This window comes from Pipistrellus hanaki (genome assembly GCF_964339955.1).
Source record: "Pipistrellus hanaki genome assembly, chromosome: 10".
NCBI classification, from domain to species: domain Eukaryota; kingdom Metazoa; phylum Chordata; class Mammalia; order Chiroptera; family Vespertilionidae; genus Pipistrellus; species Pipistrellus hanaki.
Genome location: NC_140512.1, coordinates 17,962,272 through 17,984,446, shown reverse-complemented (window position 1 = coordinate 17,984,446; position 22,175 = coordinate 17,962,272). Strand labels below are relative to the sequence as shown.

General features: G+C 39.3%; 1 protein-coding gene across 2 annotated transcripts in view; it reads right to left on the bottom strand.

Moving 5' to 3' along the window:
* Positions 1 to 22,175, bottom strand: part of RELN (reelin) — a gene marked incomplete at its 3' end in the record, with an annotated part of 380,746 nt that overhangs the window by 29,338 nt on the left and 329,233 nt on the right. For both annotated transcript variants that reach the window (XM_084897797.1, XM_084897796.1), the window contains exons 47-52: positions 9,672 to 9,812; positions 8,209 to 8,386; positions 5,368 to 5,561; positions 3,776 to 4,032; positions 3,126 to 3,280; positions 1,708 to 1,922 (exon numbers count right to left, since the gene is read on the bottom strand). In XM_084897797.1, coding sequence (XP_084753923.1) covers positions 1,708 to 1,922; positions 3,126 to 3,280; positions 3,776 to 4,032; positions 5,368 to 5,561; positions 8,209 to 8,386; positions 9,672 to 9,812 — 1,140 coding nt within the window. The remainder of the gene's footprint in view (positions 1 to 1,707; positions 1,923 to 3,125; positions 3,281 to 3,775; positions 4,033 to 5,367; positions 5,562 to 8,208; positions 8,387 to 9,671; positions 9,813 to 22,175) is intronic.

The following is a 22,175-nucleotide window of genomic DNA, read 5'->3' as shown; positions in this document are numbered from 1 at the left end:
GACTGGGAAACAGAAAGTTCTGAATTCCCCAAATATAATCAATATTCTCAAAGTAACTATGCTAATCAGAAAACAAATTTGAAAGGGTTATATTAAAGGACATTTTCCTGAGATTTTAATTTCATCATTGTTCTTCTCTGCCTTCTGGGAAAAATACAAACCTCATAATTAACTTTCTATTAAAACACTCCACACCATGTTGGTATAGAGTCCAAAGCGCATGAGGGAACTTTCTGGGTGATATACATGTTCTGTACCTTGGTTCCTGTGGTGGTTACATGGATTACACAATGGTAAGAGCTCACTGCACTAAACAATTAAGATATGTTCATTTTACTGAATGTAAATTGTACTTCATTATAAAAAAGAAAAGAGAGAACAGGAGGGGGAAAATTAGGAAGGATGATGTGGTGGCTTCCCAGCATGCATTTTACCCCAGATGAGTCATATGAGATAATCTTCATAATATAATTGCTTTGTTTATTGACTGAGTCAGGAAAGGGCATTCTTGAGTTAATTTGTACCAATGGTATGCAAGGAAATGCTTGCTCTGGCTCTCTTTGAAAGAAAAAGCAACTCTCTTTTTCTGGCATTGAGCACAGGTAAGATTGCATTCTGTTCCAATTTTCTGAGTCACCTATGGTCAGAGGAACCAGCCTGAAGGCTGAGTGTGGCCAATGTGTGGACACTGGAACAAAGAGTAAGAGTTAAGAGTAAGAAATAACAATTTCCTTGAACACTGCTATTTTGAATCATTCATCTTTGAATTATTTTCATTATATATATAATACATTTTTAATTGAGCCCATTTGAATTGGCTTTTCTGTTTCTAGCAGTTGAAAGTATCCTGATTTGGCTTCCTATTATGTTAATTGACCAAGCCGTTTAGATTTGTTCCTGAAAACTGTGAATGCTTATGTAGTAAATGATAGCTATAAACACTGGAAAAGCTATGTGTAAGCACATTATTCAAAAGGCTTTATGTATTCTGGTCATATATCATAACTCTCTTTTATGAGAAAGTTTTTCATTTAACCATGCACTATGATTCATATGATGGAACTTCACCTATCATTTTCTTTAATGTATCCTTTTTCCTAATTTTACAGTTGAAGATAAATCTTTTGGAATTGCCTTAAATTAACTTATCCACAGACTTTTCAGAGAATAGTTTAATCATCTTGGCTCGCGACTGATCCAGACTAATTACCTTTCACTGCAGGTACAGAATATAATGCTTTGATAAGAGAAAAATGAAACCTGCAAACCATACTTGTACAAATAGTATGAAGAGTTAGGATTTGTACAAACAGCATAATGAGTTAGGATTTTGCTCCTGGCTTTGTCTATCATGGTTGACAAGGCCGTAATGAGGAAAGCGTATGATGTGTGGTGGACTACAGTCTACAGGTACATTAGGTAACGTACACCTTCTCAACTGGCTCCCAGGCCATCACTGTTGCTCTGTCTCCATTTGCAGACACTGAGGTATGTCACATGAAAGGGCCTGCCAAGGTCTGTCTTGACAAGTCTGAGAATTACAATTTGAGATCTTAGCCATTCGTGAGGTCACCAGTTTAGAGAGCCTTAAGAGTTAGGGAGGAAGACAGCATTTTACTCACAATCACACAATTCTCAGGCTCAACCAGGGTCCCTAATCTACTCCTGGATGGTTGGAACCAGGCTTTATTTTAATTTTCTACTTACTTTCCCACTAAGCTTTCAGGAAGGGGGTAGGTGATCCTTTTCCATCCTTTTGTCGGGAAGAATACAGATGGCTGAGAAACACTTCCAGAGCATTTTGGGTCCGCAGGTAGGCACTGAGGGACCAGATAATTCCAGCTCACTCCGAAGTCAGTAGAATACTGCACATGAATTTGATTTTGAGCAACTTTTTCAGATACTTTGCATCCAACAGAGATCTAATAAACAGAAAACCAAGCTGGTTAATATATTAAACCCATGGCCGAAACCAGTTTGGCTCAATGGATAGAGCGTCGGCCTGCTGACTGAAAGGTTCTGGGTTCGATTCCGGTCAAGGGCATGTACCTTGGTTGTGGGCACATCCCCAGTAGGGGGTGTGCAAGAGGCAGCTGATCGATGATTCTCTCTCATCGATGTTTCTCTCTATTCCTCTCCCTTCCTCTCTGTGCAAAATCAATAAAATATATTAAAAAATATATTAAACCCATGTTACATGTTTCTATTCTAAGAACTTGACACAAAAATGTTGCTGATTGTTTGATAGACACTGCACCACATCTATCCTGTATTTTCAGGTTCATTCCTTGCCCTGCAGATGGGTGGGAAAGTTGACATGATTGCTCCTGATGACACGTTATAGAAAGTGCCAAATATGATATATTGGGCAGGGACTTTGGAAAGAAGCTGAAACCTATGCTTTTGCCATGATTGGCTGGTTGCCTGGGGAGGCCTGGGCCCTCTTACAAATTGTTGTTTGTTGTGCTAATGGTCTGGTGCTTCTCTTTGGCAGAATGCTAACAGCTTTACCAAGTTTACTATTTTGTCCTACAATTTATGACTCTCAATAAATCATTTTCAACTACAAGTAAGACATAATGAAGTGGCAACAGAAGGTACTTTGATGGAGGTAGCCATAATGCGGCATTTGTTGCTAATACAGTGCAGGTAACGTAGACAGAATAAATTGGTTGACATAAAATCTTAGCCAAAATTAATGCTGGCATTAACGCTATTCATGCCTTTGTCTCCCATGATTTTCTTTCTTCAGAAACATTAACATGCTCTTGCAAAAAAAAAAAAAGTAGATATAACCATACTAACTTTAATCTTTTTGTAAAGGAAAAGATTGCCAGTTGGAATCAGTATCCTACATATTTACCAATATTTGCTCTATTAGTATTTAACCTTGAGCAGAAGCACGTTTATTCTTATGAAAGGCTCATCCTGAAATAGTTCAGAAGTCAAGTACATTAAGCCATTAAGTTATATAGAGCTGAGTTGTATACCTTAATATTAAATTTTATATTACCAAGTATGTATTACGTCAATGAAGTAGATGATCTTTGTCTCTACAGTTGCATTTTCACTTTTATATTGCCAGTATACGTTTACTTGTGTAATCAAGACCATAACATTTTCACCTTGAACTGCATGATCCAGTTGTCAGTGGGAGTCAGGTCGTGAGTCACTGCGTACACTTCTCTCCCATCATGACTGCCACAGATCATGACACCATCAGGGGAGTCACAGAATCGTTCCACTGTACAATCGTCGTGGAATAGCCAATGCTCACTCACTTAAAAAAAATAAAGGGTGAACATTTTATGACAAAAATACTTGAGACAAATTTTCCTTGTGCTACTCCTGCTGGAATAAAGTGAAAAGTAAGACCCTGGACACTCTCGGAAACATAAATCACAAATGCACCTGACATGTAGCAAAACCAAACAATTGTCTCTTGATATTAAAACAAGTGACCAGGAAATGTTGGCTTTCTACCCAGAGTTAGAAAACAGAAACAGAAAAGAACATTTTCTAAGAAAATAAAATGTCCTACTAACCAAACTATAGAATGTTATTTAGTAGAAACATACTTGACGGCATGAATGAAGGAAAATATTTAGTCATAATGTAAACTAGGAAGACTGAGAAAAACAAAAGGGTGATACCCTTTCTCTGTTTCTATACCATTTGGGAATCTGTAAAAGGTTCCATAGTCTACACTTTTGAAAAGACCCAAATCCAAACTGCATTTCCACTGGATTTTTATTTAGCATCATGAGAAATGTACCTGCAGTTTTGTCCTCTATAAACATGTCAAAAGCAATTCTCCCGACAGGCCCAGCATCTGCCGGGGAGCGTTCGTGCTGGGGCACTGGGGCGCTGCTGAAGGTGTCCAGCATGACTGTCCTCTGGTCGGCAGAGCCTGAGATGAGGACATTGTCGATGGCCCAGTCGTTCTGATCCAGGCCGTCATGTCTCGGCTGCCACCAGCGGAAGCGAGTAGCAATGTCTTTAGCATCAGGAGGGAGAAGGATATTCACGAATCTGTAAGAAAATGATGGTGGGGGTAGGGGGAGTCTTGTCAACGGTCTCATGTAAGTAAAAGTAATTTTTTACAACTGTGTCACATAGCGAGTGAGGGCACTGACTAAAATAATTTTTAAAAACCACCATGAACTGACTTGATCTTATGAAGTCTTTCCGGACACTAAATTAAGGAAACGGAATGCGAACAATTCAAGTATCCCGGAACTGCCACCTTACTCGGCTGCCCCTGAGCTGCCTTAGAAGGACTCTACAATTTTCTGCTTGCCTGGGAACTGTAGACCTATGCACTTGGGTAGACATAAGCCGGTTGACTTTTTTTATTTTTAAATGTCACCTTGGAGCTAATTTCATCTGTTTCCTTCTCCTGGCTCCTTGATTTCATTCTACGCCCAACGAGCACCAACAATTTGCTCAAAATATGCACACTAGATTATGGCAGGATAGTTTGAACTCTCAGCCTGACAGTACCAGGCTATAATTACTTTATTAGTTGCGCGTGGTTTGACATTGACTTTACGTGTGTACTAAGAACTGTCCAGTGGGAACCATGGGCTAATGAGCCCAGCACGCTTTTCTGACTCAGCCACCCAGGACAGACACGGAAGAACATGGCTCCACGCTCCAACGTGAACCTTAACCAGCGAGAAATCAGGTCTGAAACACCCCTCAGTCACAATTATGCATTTAAACCCCAGGGATATGTGAAACCCTTTCAAACGTATATTCACAACTCATAAAGTCTTGTTGAGGAAAATAATTTTTTGAGGTTTATTGTTCTCTGCATAAAATCTCACTTTTAATCCATGCTAATTTGCTTCCCTTTACTCTTAATATTAGTGCTCCAGAACAGGGCAAGGTCTAGTCAGGGTTTTTAAATAAGGAATTTAGAACTAGACTCTAGGATTCTTAAGAATATTTAAATTTTATTGTGTTTATTTTCTAGTCCCCAATTCTCTAAAATGGAATGAACCTATATAAATGAATATTTTTTTCTGATTTCATTTTCCCGAAATGCTATTGAACTTAATTTCCACATGCTCATGAATATATATGTGTTTTTTGTTCTTTTGTTTTTTTTTGGTACTGGGTCTACTCATTATTGGTACTGTATTTTATCTTATTCTGGGATTTGAAAACTAGTTGGTCTTAAAAACCCAAACCAGCTGTTTATCCATCTAAAAAACCTCACCTTCATGTGGGTCAGTTTCAGAGGCATCCTCTACTGATGGGTAATGTCAAGGTCCCCATAAGTCCCCGTGATTGATTACTGACACGGTCACCAAGAATCTTTGCTAATCATACCTGTTATTAGAGATCACAGAGAATACAAACCCAGGTTTGCTGTACTGGTCATAGAAAATTTCCATTAGCAGGTTCCAGGTGATGCCTCCATTGACAGAATATTCCAAGAGGACCCCTTGGTTACGGTTGTTTGGTGGAATCAGGCATCCATACATGAAGTAAAATTGGATAAACTCGGCATTTGTGAGGTTTAGATCCACAGTGACTAACAGTCGACTGCATCCCTAAGGAAAAGCAGAATGGAACAGAAGTGATAAGGAATTGTATTTGCACATTATTGGTTTTCTCTGGCTTCCATCCTTTTTGTATTTCTTTTATAACACAAGTCACACAATTTTAAAATACCCATTTTATTAATTTCTCCTGTTATACTAGCTCCTAGCATGGCTTCTAGCACACAGTAGGTACTCAGCAAATATTTGCTGAAATTTGAAGTTTCTGTATTAGAACTTACAAAGGGCAATGTATCTAAGAAGATTCTCTTTTATTTTCTTATAAGCAAGATGAGAGCTGGAATTAAAGTAATTGTTCTATGTTTTTATTAGACACTAGAAGCCCGGTGCATGAAATTCATGCATGGGGGTTTGGGGCAGTCCCTCAGCCTGACCTGTACCCTCTGCAATCCAGGAGCCCTCAGGGGATGCTGCAATCTGGCCTCCCTCAGCAGGAGGCAACTGGACTGATCAGAGGAAGGTGCTGCCCCCATCACCCTGCTGCTGCTGCCACTGCTGGTTGCTGCAGCTGCCAAGGTTTTTTCATCAAGACGGACTTTATTCCCTTCACCATGAAAAAATGACAACGTTCTTTAGGCATTTTCAAGATGTCTTTCATAGGATATGACAGCTTCCTTCCTTCCTTCCTTCCTTCCTTCCTTCCTTCCTTCCTTCCTTCTTTTCTTTTTATCCTCACTTGAGGATATTTTTCTATTGATTTTAAGAGAGCATGGAAAAGAGAGGGATAGACAGAGAGAAACATCAATGTGAGAGGAACACTTCGATTGATTGCCTCCTGCATGAATCCTGACCTATGCCCTGGCCAGGGAGGAGCCTGCAACCTAGATACATGCCCTTGACCAGAATCAAACCTGGACTCTGCGGTAGACAGGATGAGGCTCTATCCACTGAGCCAAACTGGCTAGGAAGGGATATGACATTACTTAGCCCCTCTAGCAGCAGATCTTCTTTTTTTCCTCCAGGAGTGAGGTGGAAAAACCCTAGATCACCTTCTTGGATTCTCATTACATAAGTTACCAAGTACACTATGAGTGGTGTACTTGGAGCTTAGCCAATGAGCTGTCAAAAAGGTGTTTCCTCTGCAGTTCACACACAGAGGCAGGACTGCCAGTGCGCACCAGCAAGCAGTGGCTGCACCCCGGAAGGTAGGGCCGTCCTGCTCCCTGCTTTCTGTGGGCCCTGCTCCATCCTGCTGCACGCACAATGTCCTCCTGAGCTTGTTGTGACTGTTATGGCATCCCAGCTAATTTGCATATTACCTCTCTCTCTCTCTCTCTCTCTCTCTATATATATATATATATATATATATATATATATATATATATATATATTTCTCCCCCAGTTATTCATAGGAAATTATTATAATTAGAGATAATAGTTGTAGTGCTTTTTATTTAAACTTTTATAGCTGATTTGAATGTCACCAATATTAACTCATTAATGTAGGTAGGAAGAGATTTCTTGGTTGAATATATGAGGAAAACGAGGCCCCTTAGAGTTCCACCTAAGTTAGAAAGAGTATTGTGAACACACACACTGCATTCCTAGTCAGTATGGTTGGTTAAAAAAATCCTTTATGCTGTATGTCCTCTTGTTACTCTTGGGCCTAAAACACTGAATATAAATAATATACTTCATTTGCACAAATGCAAACTCAAAGGTAGGGCATGATAGGGAAATAAAGAACTCACAGTAAATTTGTAATTTTTTTAAAAATAGAATAGGGGAAGGAGAGAAGAGAGAGAAAGAGAGAGATATGTGAGAGAGCCATATCAATTGGCTGTCTCCCTCACAGGCTTTACATAGGCACAGGGATCAAACCTGCAACCGAGGTATGTGCCCATGCTTGGTAATTGAATCTGTGACTCTTTGGTGCATTGGCTGATACTCTAACAAGTCAGGGCTGAATTTAAAATAAAAAATTCAATTGCCTATGAGGGAAATTTAATTATAGTATTGGAGAAATACTATATTTTTTCAAAAAATATTTTTATTGAGAGGAATAAAGAGAGAGAAACATCTCAATCAGTTGCCTCTTGTCCCCTTCCCCCAACTGGGGATTGAGCCCAGCTGGGTGAGAAATACTATTTTTAAACAAGTCATCTTTGGCAGCAATGTAGGATGAGTATAAACTCCTGAAGGAAATTTTCTAACATTGCTGTCATTCAGAAAATAATTTGCTATAAATACAAGTGTCTAGTAATTATTGAAAATTATTCTTGGATAACTTACAGAAATGATTAATTGTTATTAACAAATTCAGGAAACATTGAAGCTCATTTTCTAGGTTTTGGCTCCTTAATTCCAAAATCTGTTGCAAGCTCAAGAGTTTTCAGTTAGAGCATCATCAAGATGGAAGACCCTCACACATTGTGCCAGCACTCTCTCCCAGGACAGAAATTCTAAACATATGTACTTCAATATGTCTCGTGCTGGCACTGCCTGCATAATTAAATTGTCTCAGCTGATTTGTGATAGGAAAATGTTGGAAATAATTAGTGTATTCTGATATGTATAAAGTTGCAAGTTCAGATCCGGCTGTGCATCTTGATCTGCCAATTAAACTTTAGAGGAGATGCAACCACTTAGGGGAATCTTGGAGGATGCGGAAATGATTAACCAGTAACCAACCACTCACCCCGCTGAAATGAAGAGCCATTCCTGAAGCCACAGCTCCACACACGGTACTTAATTTCCCTCCGTTCACAGTAAGCCAGTTCTGGTTGGATGGAGCTCGATTGAAGTTGTCTTTGAGTTGAGTTGGAAGGGAGGTCTGAGGCTCGTCACAGTACAGGCCACCCCACTGCTCATCACAGCTGGGTGCGGAGAAAGAGACAGGAAAAGTCAACATCAAACATAGCCCCACACAAGTGTGTGCTCAAATTAGTGAAGCCGAACCTTTCCCCCGTCCATGATGATGAAAGGTTATTCATCTTCACAGAGCTTGCCAGAATTCACCTCCTCTCCTTAAGAGTGCTTTGGGATAAAAATAAGCTGTGGATTAAATGCCCCTAGGCTTTCCTAAAGTAGTGGCGTGGACTTACAGGTGGAGAGAAAGAAGCAACTTCAAAAAAAATGTACTAAAGCTCTGTCTCTATATGACACAGCTCTGGAAGGCTGATAAACAGCTGCAGCTGCCAAACTAAACTGGCGGGCTCCAATAATGTACAGAACTGGTCATTTTAATAGAGCCTTTGGGCCAATTGGGAATCCAAGAAGCCATGTTCCCAACAGCAGAAGGTACTTTGAGTGGCATCTGACCTCTTTGACCAAAGGACTGACTTCTCTGTTCCATGTGGGAGGAAAAATGAATCCAGAACCGGGAGGCTCAGGAGTCTCAGAGATAAGTCTGGATGTGGGCCGGATCATTAAACAAAAGCAAGACTTCCCAGGTGTGTGGGGATGAGGGGAGAAGGCACTATGAATTCTCTCTCAGCATCTTCAATTCATCAAGCAGTATAATCTTTGAAAATAAAGCACAGAGGCCTGTAGTATACAACTCTCTCTCTCTCTCTCTCTCTCTCTCTCTCTCTCTCTCTCTCTCTCTCTCTCTCACACACACACACACACACACCACCTTGTTTAGATCCTTCCAAAGATGTCAAGGATCTCTCAGAGTAAAATGATAGGTCTCTCCATCAAATATATACATGATAAATTGACCAGGCATTTATGTATTTTCTTAAGCAAATGACACAGGGAGACCAATTAAACCACAGTAATGTACATCATTACATAAATTCAGACCTAAGAGAGGAAAATACTTAATGATGTATTACTTTTGGTTAGGACATATGGAACTCCTGATCTTCTTTTATGTCTATTTCAAGGTTCTGGTGTATCACAGAAACACAGAAGGAAATAAAATCAGTCAATTATAACTCATATTTCTCCTGACAATTATTGTTCAGTTCCTAATCTCCAAGCAAGAATGAAGACACAGTTGCCATAAACTCTGTAGTTGGCTCAGCATCAGATTTTAGGACAAATGTATAACCTCAGGTAGCTTGGGAGTGACTAATAAACCAATTTCAGAAAAATCTCCTTGCTGGAATATAAGTCAGGAACTTTCTACAGAAGGAAGAGAACAAATCCACTTACACACAGTTTCCTTGGATGCACCTCCCATGGCCACTGCACATGTCTATGCAGCCATCCCCAATATAGACGTTATCTATCGCCCATGTCTGCTGCTTGTCAAAAGGAGCGGGCTGATGCCAACGGAAACGGGTGGCTTGGGACCTTTGAAGAAAGAGAGAATTATAATGAAGGGTGTGGTGAAAAAGATGTGTTCTGGTGTGATTGAACAGGTGCATGGAGGAGGGTAACACAAACACATGGATACCCCCACTTGTATTCTGAGAAGAGCATTCATCATTGGAGTATTCTATGCAAAAGTGATGAACAAAACCAAACCAAGCTGAACTGCAAAAGCTTGAGAATATATTTTGGGCCAATGATCTTTAAAGCCTCCTAAAAAAAGACTAAAACAGAAACTAAAACTAACCCTAAAACCAATAGTTTCATGAATTGTGAGCCCTGAATTTTTTTTTTTGGGGGGGGAGGGGGGCACTGTGGTGTGACTTGGGTCTGCAGCCAACTTATATTTGCAAATTAGAAAAAGATGTCAGTCCTTGAGCAGCCACAACCACTCTGCATTTGACTTAGGAAGCAGGCTATGAGTTGGATTTCAACTCTTACTTGCTCACTAAGGCCAGATACTTGGGTATACTGGTCCCCCTCACACAGCATTTGTGAGGAATTTTCACATGCAAGCCTTAAGAAGACTGTAGGAGTGCAAATAAGAGGGATCAGTGAAATGCTAGATAACTGAACAGATAAAAGAGAGAGGGTTATAAATAAGACTAGAGTTATTTTATATTGATTTAAAAGCAATACAAGTAAAACCAAATTAGACATTCTCCCATTTCAGAAGTAGAAATATAGTTGCACAGTTGTACAGTTTGGGGGAGTGTCTTGTTCAGAAACACAAACTTATGTTTTCAGAGACACTAGGTGGCAGTAAAATCCAAAAAATGCCCGAGGTTCAAGTGAGTTTGAAACAGAGGAAATGATTAGCCAGAGCAAGTTTTGTTTTATGATCTCAGATATGTTTGTCCTTAGCAGATTGAACCACTTGACTGAGACATATCTGTGTCAGGCAGGGCAAAAGACCACAACAAACAGCAAGGTTTTTGTATTTTCTAACAGAAAACATTTTTATTAAGTTTAGAAAATAGAAAAGAAACAGATCAGAACTAAAATCTTCACACTGAAAACAAACAGTTCAGTTTGATATTTGTTTACTGAGCATCTCATGCACAGATTTCTCCACAATCCTCTTGCTCATTAGCCCCCATATGTCACTCCCAGCAGAGAAGTATCTACCTAATTCCCTCTTTTTAAAAAAAATTTATAGTGCCTTTTATTTAATCTTTGCCATTATTTTCTTTTCTTTTTAATATATTGTATTGATTTTTAAAAAAATATATTTTATTGATTTTGTACAGAGAGGAAGGGAGAGAGATAGAGAGTTAGAAACATCGATGAGAGATAGACAATGATCAGCTGCCTCTTGCACACCTCCTCCTGGGGATATGCCCACAACCAAGGTACATGCCCTTGACTGGAATTGAACCCAGGATCTTTCAGTCCGCAGGCCGATGCTCTATCCACTGAGCCAAACCGGTTTCAGCTACCTAATTCCCTCTTATCACACATCCTATTGCATGTAGCTTCAACCCCAAACTCCTCCTTGGCCTATGAGGCTCCACATGAGCTAGTGCCTCATCCTGGCCTCTCACTCTGGAGCCTGGCTCCTACTCTCAGTTCTTGAAGCTCACTGATCTCCCACCTCTGCCTGCATATATTCCCTCTCTCTGCAGGATTAATCCCTGTGTGGCCTTTGGGGCTCAGAGGAAATGCCAGGTACTCATCGAGAAATTTTTCTTTGTGATTCCTTTAAAAATTACATTTCTTCTACAGCAAACTGCTCTTTTCCTTTTATAGTATCGACCAAAACTGTAGTCCTCTGATTATTTGCACATATATTTCTTAAATGTCTGTCTCCTCCTCAGAAGAGGAAGTTATAAGGGAATAGGGTTAATTCCTTTTGTTCAACATTACATACTCGAGGTTGCTCTATGGGTGCGTGGAACTGGTACCCAGGGGCTGCCATTCTCACAGGAAATGATGTGAAGAAGTCCCCTGCAGTTGTGCAACTCAGTGGCCGATCACTTAATTTTCAGTGACTAAGTTTATTAATAGCCATGCCTGTTAATGCCCAGCAACATCTTATAAACAACATCGTGGAATAGCGTATTTCCAGAGCACATCACCAGTTGGATTTTGATAGCAAGTCAAAACTTATACATGTCTTCTGTCTTTCTTTAGACCATAAGCTTCTGAAGGGCAGGGAATATATCTCTGTATTCCTTTGGGAAATATTGCTTTATATTTTCAGTGCTTATGCATAGTAGGCAAGTAATGGAATTTCCTTGTTTCCCTAATGTTTTATATATGCTTCATCAAAGCCCTCTCACCTTGCATCAAAAGTGCCTTTTTATGTGTAATTTCCTCTGTTAGATAAATCCTTATTATTTTATTGCTGGTGACACCTATAGATTAGGCTTCATAAACAGTTACTGAAAGGATAACAGCAATAAAGATGGCCAGGAAAATGAAATAAGAGAGGTCTAATAAACAGGTAGGCAGAGGCTGGAGGTCAGTGTGGAGTGGCAGTGATTTGATGCTGAAGGGGAGGTGGCATGGGCTGCCTAGCAGTGGTGTCTTTCTAATCACTAGTTGTGTTTAATCAGATGGGGCAGCCACTTAACAGAGAACTTGTACAAAAGAGTTAAGAGCCAGGTGCAACCTAGTTGGTTTGGCTCAGTGGGTAGAGAGTTTGCCTGTGGACTAAAGGGTGCTGGGTTCGATTTTGGTCAAGGGCACATGCCCAGGTTGTGGGCTCAATTCCCCAGTAAGGAGTGTGTAGAAGGAAGCCAATCCATGATTCTCTCTCATCAATGTTTCTCTCTCCCTCTCCCTTTCTCTCTGTTATCAATTAAAAAAAAAAAAGAGCCAGATGAATTGTGGGGGTTGATAGCTTTTTAGGTACCTCTAAGCATGACCTTTTCAAATAAGGGCTCTGATCTATACTCTGGTACCAGTAAATTCTATATCTATGGGAGTAACTTAACATACTGTATATAATGAGAGGGTTAAATCAGATGATTTTTAAGGTCCTGTGATAATCTTATATCCTTGGGAATAACTACACCTAGTAATTATGTACCCACAGAACAGGAATACTTACTCTAGCCAATGTCATCTATATATATAAAAGTCTAAGTTAGTGGTTCTCAACCTTTCTAATGCTGTAACCCTTTAATATAGTTCCTCACGACCCACAGGTTGAGAACTGCTGCTGGAGAGCCTAAGACCATTGGAAAACACAGATATTTACATTACGATTCATTAACAGTAGCAAAATTACAGTTATGGAGTAGCAACAAAAATAATTTTATGATTGGGGGTCACCACAACATGAGGAACTGTATTAAAGGGTCATGGCATTAGAAAAGTTGAGAACCACTGGTCTAAATGACTGTCGCAACCGAAACAACTGAATAGATGAGCGAACAGATGAGCGAACAGAGGTTGCGAGAGGCAACTAGGCTGGCAAAGGGGTTAGTGAGGGACGACCAAACAACTGAAAAGCAGGCTATGTGGGGCGACCAGGCTGGCAGGGGGGGCAGTTAAGGATGACCAGGCCATGGGGAGGGCAGTTAGGGGTGATCAGGCAGGAAGGCAGGTGAGCAGTTAGGAGCCAGTGGTCCCAGATTGTGAGAAGGGTGTCCGACTGTCTGGCAGTCGGACATACCCTGAGGGGTCCTGAATTGGAGAGGGTACAAGTTGGACTGAGAGGACTCGACCCCTCCCCTACATGAATTTCATGCACCAGGCCTCTAGTTGTATATAAAAAAGGAAACACATTCACTAAGAGGATGAACTGGAATAGAAATTAAAAATGTAAGTGGCAGTGAACTTTCCCTTTCCACTGAAGACTGAGTCTTCCTCCCTGATGGAGCTGAAACACCTAAGTTACCTCCCTGGAGCAGACAGAAGTAGACCAGCGCAGGCCAGAACAGATGGGCACAGGGCAGAGCAGACCAGCACCACCCAGAGGAGCAGACCAGCAAAGCACAAAGCAGACTGGCAAAGCAGAATCAAGCAGAGCTGTCCAGCCAGAGAGGGGCCTGGCCCCAGGGCTGCCTCACAGCCGCGGTATCACAATTGAGCTATTCTACAGCCCTGCAGCCATGAAAACCCCCCCACATGTCTGGAAGTTGAATTCCCAGTCCTGTCACAGCTCCACGGTGTCAAGGGGCCAAACCACTGATGTTTATGAGCTGACACTTCCCCACCCATACAACTAGGAAATGCTACTTCCCACCTCCCAAGGGTGTCGTGATAATTAATTAGCCGTGTTTTCCACGACCTGCGAGTATCTGAAGTCCCTTGGCAGGTGTCATCATTTATCCTGAAGCTTTCTTATAATGACAGCCACCACCAGCTGCTGCTTTTTGGTGTTGGGAAGAAAATAGCCCGGAACAAATTTCTTTCCTTGCCATTTATATAGCACATAGCAAGTGCTCCTAAGTATCATTTAATAATTAAATATCCATTGGTGAGTAGTTAAAAATGTCCCTATCAATAGCATGGTTTCCATCACTGCCCTCCCTGGAAACCTTTCAGCAAACATTTCCTACACCTTCAATAGGTTTCCATACACATTGCAGTCTGAATCTGCTCTTTTCTTCCAGACGGCTCTGTCTATGGAGTCCATGTTGTCATCACCATTAGGAGAAAAAGCCCTTGATAGGAACCATACATATTTTTTTTTCTAATCTTTTCACTAATCCCTGATGTTTCCTTTACTCTCAAAGAGCTACATAAATTACTTAGAACTAGAAACCAACAAATACTCTACCAACAAAGAAGTTGAGGGTGAGTGACTAATTACCCTGATTCACTCACAAAATTGAGACAAGGCAAGGATCTCTTGGTTTATTACTAATTTGTATTCTCATTCAGTAGATCCTTCAAAAACTCTATTTCAATCTCTACAGAATAATCCCACATCTACCATAACCCCAACATACGAATGATTGTTTAGCTACTGGAGGCAATGTGTATTGCTGCTGTATGATCACATATCTATTCATCCCGACTTCTGCAAGTCAGTGTCAGGGCTGAAGCCCCTGACCTTCTGATTTGAGTTACGAGCTATGCAATGTCTGTCCCGTTTAAAAATCTTATCCAAGATCCTGCCATTATATTTGGCATAAGATTTCCTCAATTAGCCTATTTCTTTGTGCTAGACAAAAGTGGAGACTATACCAAAGAAGACATAAAAAATGAACAATTAATGCATGAAAAGATGCTCAACATCATTAGTCATTAGAGGAACTGAAATCAAAACCACAATACAATACAATTTCATACCCACTAGGATGACTATGATATAAACACACAGCAATAACAAGTGTTGACAAGGATGTAGAGAAATTTGAATCCAAATATACTGCTAGTGAGAATGTAAAATGGTGTAGCTGTTGTCAGTTTCTCAAAATGTTGAACATAGCCCTAACCAGTTTGGCTCAGCGGATAGAGCATCAGCCTGTGGTCTCAAGGGTCCCAGGTTTGATTCCAGTCAAGGGCATGTACCCTGGTTGCGGGCACATCCCCAGTATGTGCAGGAGGCGGCTAATTGATGTCTCTTTCTCATTGATGTTTCTAACTCTCTATCCCTCTCTCTTCCTCTCTGTAAAAAAAAAAATCAATAAAATATATATTAAAAAAAAAACAAAAACAAAAAACAAATAATATTTTAAAAAATGTTGAACATAGTTACCTTGTGATCCAGCAATTCCACTCACAGATGTATAACTGGGAAAAGCATAGATCAGATAAACTGAACACAGGGTCACAGCCATGACCCACAGACAAGAGCCAGAGAATGAATAGGCTCTAGCATTTTTAGGTAACACTGATCTCACCATGAATGAATGCCATTTAATTTTCCTTTCTCCTAAATGTCTCATTAAATACAATGTGGTCTGAAAACTGGCAAGAGAGGAGAAAGTGCTTGGGCTACAGATTATGACCCAAAACATGTGATAAAGGTAAAGTAGTCTCATAAGGTGACCTAGCTCCTTCATGATATATTTCTGGGACTAGGGTGGAAAAGACATTAGAGTTAGCAATAGAAGAGTGTAAGTGAGCCACCCCACATGGCCTTTCTTCCTTGAAAGAGAACAAATGGGGGACTTTGGTATAATCCTGGTTCAACCACTGTCTGTGTGTCTGTGGAGAAAATAAAACAACCTTCCTGTGTCTGAGTCCTCATCTTGAAAGACAGGCAGGGGGATTTCGGTTAAAGGAGACTTAAGAGGCATATCAACCAATTATATTGATTTGTATCCTAGTTTGAAAAAAACTATAACAGGTCTTACGAGACAAACAGGGACACCTGATTATTGAATACTAAGTATTGGCTAAAAAAATCATTAACCTGTAGTGTAATAATGGTATAACAATATGTTCTTTAAAAAGTCCTTTTTAGAGATATACTAAAACATTTACAGTTGAAGTGATATAATGGCTGGTATTTGCTTCAAGATGGGGGTGGGAGAGAGTGATGCTATTGATGAAACAAGGTTGGTCTTGAATTGATAATTGTTGAAGCTGAGGGGGTGATTATATGGAAGTATAGCTTACTATTCTCTTCAATTTTATATGTTTGGATGTAAAATAGATAAACATGAGCCAAAAATAATCTGTGGTATCTTAATACTCACTGTAATATTTTGATTGAATGATTATAATAAAAAAGGGATACCCTTTTTTGATAAAAAGAAGGTTATATTATTTTTGCTGATAATTATAATCAGTAATAATAATCAAAACTACAGTGTTCTGAGTAAGTCCACTGAGGCATCAAATACACTGGTCCATCCTTCAAATGAAAGGAACTTCCTATAAGTTACAAAATACATTCTCAATGAGAAATTACTTATACCTAATTGTTAAAACAAACTTAACAATTCTGAAGAATCCACACATAGCAATATGTACAAAGTACAGTCAAATCTCAAATTTCTCTAATGAAACTTTGGCAGCAAGATCGACAACTGATAAAGCTTAGAGAAAATTCAGAATTTCTGGAAATAGTTTTAGTCTCTGTTGCAGTATAAATAAAAAACATATTTAATTTGTTTTAATATAATGACACAATATGATTAATATATTCAGTATGTGAAAATCAATGGTACAATGGTTTATAGTAGACAAAATTATTTTATGTTCTGTAGTCTGGAATGACCAGCAGAAATTTGGTAAAGTTATAGCAGCAATGCTTAAAGTACCAAAATAATGCACTCAATGATGGGTAGATAAGAGAAGTCCAAGGCTTCCTTGACTTCAGAGAAAAATTTTAACAAGGTGTTCAGTAATATGAATGCGTGCCGAAAGTCTTTCAAAAGATACTAAGTCGAACATAACAATGTAGAGAAATCAAGAATACGAGGGCAAGTTTGAAGAATCTCCCTTTTAAAAAATAAACTTGTAATTCCCTTGAATATTTCTCCATGGTGAACTCAGTGAATATTGTGCTTAGTTATTTGATTTTCTTAGAATAAGACCTTTTTTTGTTCATTTATAGTTATGAAATATCATGGAAAATATCCTCCCTCCCTAAACTTATTTACCTGCAAAAAGCTATAGCCTCCTCCATTCCTATCTCATCACCCCAGAGGCTCCACAGTCTTCTAGCCTTTTTATGTGCTTATCACCTTTCCCTCCAACTTCCTACAAACACTAAGTAACTTCCATGCTGTGGTTAAAACCACCTGGCGTCCAAAGTGTTGTAGTTAATCTTTAAAGACTCTGGTATCAGCTAGGTCATTAGGGATAGTAGAAGGGAGTGGATCATCTTCGAACTGTGACTTAAAATAGCCAAGTCACACCTGAGCCTTTCAGTGGCAGCTCCCCCCTCTCCCTTTCTGGTGGGTTTGAGTTACCTGCCCTTCCACTGACTCACCCTGGTTCTCAGGTGGCATTTCAAGAACCCAAGCCACTTGAGCCACCTGTTATTTTTAGTCTTGGGTTAGTAAAGAAGAGGAGGCAGATTCAGGTTAGGGGCTATGAAATAGATTTTTGGCAACTTCTTTGTCAGTTTCTCTCAAGAACTCCCAGCATTCTCTCTTCCTATGTCTCCTAGAACTATAACTCTTACACAAAGCAACAAAGATGTAGTACTAATAGAGCAATGAAGCCCATGAGCTCTGGGGCCATACAAGCTGCATTTATTTTCAGTATCTCACTGAAACTGTTCTTTTGAAGGTCACTGGCTAAATTCAGTAAATTTATTGCGAAACTTTTTTCTTTGAGATTTTTCTTCCTGCTTGACACTCTCTTCTCACTGGCTTTTCAATGTCATGTTATTCTGATTCTTCTTCTACCTCCATGACTACATCCCTCCTGCTTCCTTTAATAGTCATTTCCACTTAGTCTGCTATGAAATTTAGGTATGTATCCTTTCTTTTTTCTTTTAAAATAATAGTCTACATATATATTTTTAAATATATATATATATATATTTTTAAAACTGAGTTTAGAAAGAGAGGAAGGGAGAGAGGTAGAGAGAGAAACATGGATGAAAAAGCAGTATTTGTTGGCCTACACGCCCCCTACCAGGGATCAAGCCCAAAACCCAGGCATGTGCCCTGACCAGGAATCAAACTAGTGATCTCTTGGTTAATGAGTGGATCCTTAACCACTGAGGCCCTTTCTCTTCTTTTTAAATGCTCTCCTATGGAGAGCTGATACGTTTTTCAGCACTGCCTATCACCTCTAATATCATGCCTCCAAATTTATTATCTTGTCTCCAATCTTTGTATCTCTGCCAAATGGATGTTTGCATTTGTATTTCCAGCAATATTATTTAATTCAGTATCAATTGATTAAATTTGCCATAATGTCTCTCCTGGAATATACTTTAACTCTCTTCCCACTTCTTCTCACAACTGTTTCAGGTTTCTAACTTTAGAGTTATCTCTTGATGTGTGTAACCGAATAAATTGTTACTGAGTTTTATAAATTCTTTCTTTGAAATGTCCTATAATATCTGCCTTGTATTCTCCATGTTAGCCATAGCATGAGCCTAGTTATTTCATGTGCAGTCACTATCACAATTCCTTTGCCACTTTCCTCTTACTCAAGTCTCTTTGTTCTCCCAATTTTATTTTTCTTAGAATAGTCTCATCCCAAACCCATCACAGTTCATTTTTCCTGTAAGTCTAAACTTATTGTATTTGCCTTGCTTCAAACTTGCTATAAGTTAACCCAGTGATCAGCAAACTGTGGCTCGCAAGCTACATGCAGCTTTTTGGTCTCTTGAGTGTGGCTCTTCCACAAAATACCACGACCTGGGTGAGTCTATTTTGAAAAAGTGACATTAGAAGAAGTGACACTTTAAGTTTAAAAAATTTGGCTCTCAAAAGAAATTTCAATTGGTGTACTGTTGATATTTGGCTCTGTTGACTAAAGCGTTTGTCGACCACTGAGTTAACCCAACTCTACTCACAAGTTTCCACACCTTCCAGACATGAGCTCTCTGCTTCTATCAGCAGCTCATGTGGCCTGCTCATATGGTTCCCCTAATTTAGAATATTCTTCTGACACACTGAATTCTTAGCCATCCTTTGAGGGCCCATCTCTTCCAAAAAACCCTTCTCTAATTCTGGCATTGAACATTGTCTTCCCTGTCTTAATACCTATGGCATTTCTAGCCCATTCCTTAGTGACGCTCTAACATACACACAACATGTATTATTTTTAAGTTGTTTATTTGGTATACTTCTCATTCCCCCCACCCCCAAATTATATTATAATCTCCTATAGGAACTTAACATAGCATCCTACTGTATCCATGGTTCACTTTGCTTAAGCTAATTTAGGAAGACTTCTTAATCTGACTGAAGTTTAAGTCTGATAATAAACAAGGGTGATATGTGGTTAACTTATAAAAAATAAAAATGATTTATGTTTTAATAAATGCTTACAATGTCTAAAACACTTCCATGAACTTCTACTCAATTTTCTTATGGTAAAAGTATCTCTATTTTTTCAGATAGGGAAACTGAAGCTTAGGAACATGAAATGACTTGCTTCAAAGCTTACTGTGCTGCAAAGCTGGAGCCTCCACTAAAGCACAATGCTTTCCATTCTTTTGTTTTTTTGTCTTCTAGGACAATCTAACTTAACCAGTGAATATGGGGAAGAATACACACTATGGTTTTATCTACCTCCATTTATTAAGGTTTAAATAGAGCAATGTTTGAAGCAGAGTTTGATGTGTCTTGTGTTTAGTCTGTGTTACCTCCACAGTGAAAAGCACCGGCATGCCTTCAGTTCTACAATTCAGAAACCAGGGAGTCATCTTCAACACTGCCTTTTCCCTCACCCTTCCATGCCCATTTAATCTGTAAGTGCAGTCAATTTTATTGCCTCCATTTCTTTTGAATTTCTCTACTCTGTTCATATTTGCTGCACTTTAGTCCAAGCTACTTACACAACTGTCTTTTTTAAAAGTCTCCTTACATCTAGTCTTATCCTCCACAATTTGTTGTCCAGTTATAATAAGCTTTTCTGAGTGCAAATCCGATCACATCTTCCTATTCCCAACACTTCAGCTGGCTTTTCATTGTTCATGTAACAAATCTGCAAATCTTAGTTCAACCTACAATGATCTTCATGATCTCACCATCTCACATCTCACTCTACTTTCTCTCTTTCTCTGATCCATTCTTCTAATATCTCAAATATCTGCTTCCTCCTACTCTAAGTTATTATCTTTACATACAAACTCTTCCCTTTACTCTCCACCTACTTAACTCCTATGCATCCTTCATATCTTACCTCAATTATCTTTTCTCAAGAAAGCATTCCTTGGCTTTCTTCACCAAGGCAAATCTCCCTACTATCTACAATGTCTTAGCATCATGCAACTGTCCTTCATCTTTTATCATACCTGAGTTGTATATTTGCTTCTGTGATTACTGGGGATTTCCCACTCCCACTGGACTAAATGCACCTTGAGGCAGGAATGAGTTCAGCTCCTCACATGGAACTAGCACATGATTAAACACTTTAAAAATATTTAATGGGTGATTAAATGGTTGAATAATCATGACTGATGACTACTGGCCATTTCAGTTTGGTTAATGGTTTGATGCTAATTTGTGGACAACCAACCTCAGTTGACTTACCACCACTGTACCTAGTTTGGGGTCACAAGTGAGTGAGTGGAGAGATCTACACTGGCACATTACCACACCCTATATAGCACATGGCTTTAAGTTGTCAAATCATGTTTGTTTATAGGAAAGAGCTACAAACTAAAATTCTCAATTCTGTCCTGGTGGACAACATAAACAGTGATGTCTCAACACTTCACAGATGTTGAGACAATAAGTTCAACTCAAAACAAGGAAACACCGTATTTAAAAAGTGCATGGATATAAGAACAGATATAGTATTAATATGTTAATCTGTGTTGGAGAAAAAGTACTCTAAGCCTGGTGCTCGGTTCTAATCTTTGGCATGTGGAAGTGCATGATAAGAAGTGGGTCTGACTTGAGCTCCAAACATACACGTTTCTTTCTGAATTATCCCAAGGACCTTGTTGACTTATCCAAAAGGCAGTGTTGACTTTAAAACCATTGTACAATGTGAGCTCTGAGAGTAATATAATAAATGAACCGTATAGTTTTACTACAATAGCAAGAGAAAATAAATTATCATCAGATTTTTCAAATATAATTGGAAAGTGTTAACATTTTTGTGGGTATGGGTTAGAGACAATTAAAAGATAAGCTAAGAGATGAGGAAAATTATTTTCCCTTGAGTAAAAGCCCTAAGGGGATCATGACTAGCTGGAGTAAATCTTAGAATGTCACTTACTTGCAAAATGCTACCAAGTAGCTGGGAAATAATTCACAGAATACATAAAGACTTAAAAGACTGCTGCCTTAATGGAGGTTTATTTTTCTGTTTTACTTACTAAGATCGCCTTAATAATTCATGTGTGGCAATACCTCTAACGAGCAACAAAATCTCACGTATCTCATTTAAACTTGGCAACTGTGCCGACAGTTAATATAGCTTCCTACCTCCGAGCCAGCAATTGTAGGGCAGCCCTTGGCTGTCAGTAACTGAAACCATCCCATTTTTTGATAATCCTCAGGAAAGGTATGCCCTAGATGAATGGTTGGCTGTTATGGTCATGTTCTAGGAAGATTTACTCATTCTTCACTTGTGGGGAGGCGAGAGAACAATAATGAGCCCACACTCTAACTCCTCCATAAACTGCATCGGTTGCTTCGCTTCTTTTGTGAGGACAGCAACTGATTGCCATTTTCTTGGAGGGGAACAGGAATTCCTAAACAGATATTTTAAAACTTTCCTAGGATTAGTACTTACATAGGTGGAGAAAAGAGATAGCACCATCCCACTGGACAAGGTGGATTATCTGTTTTACTC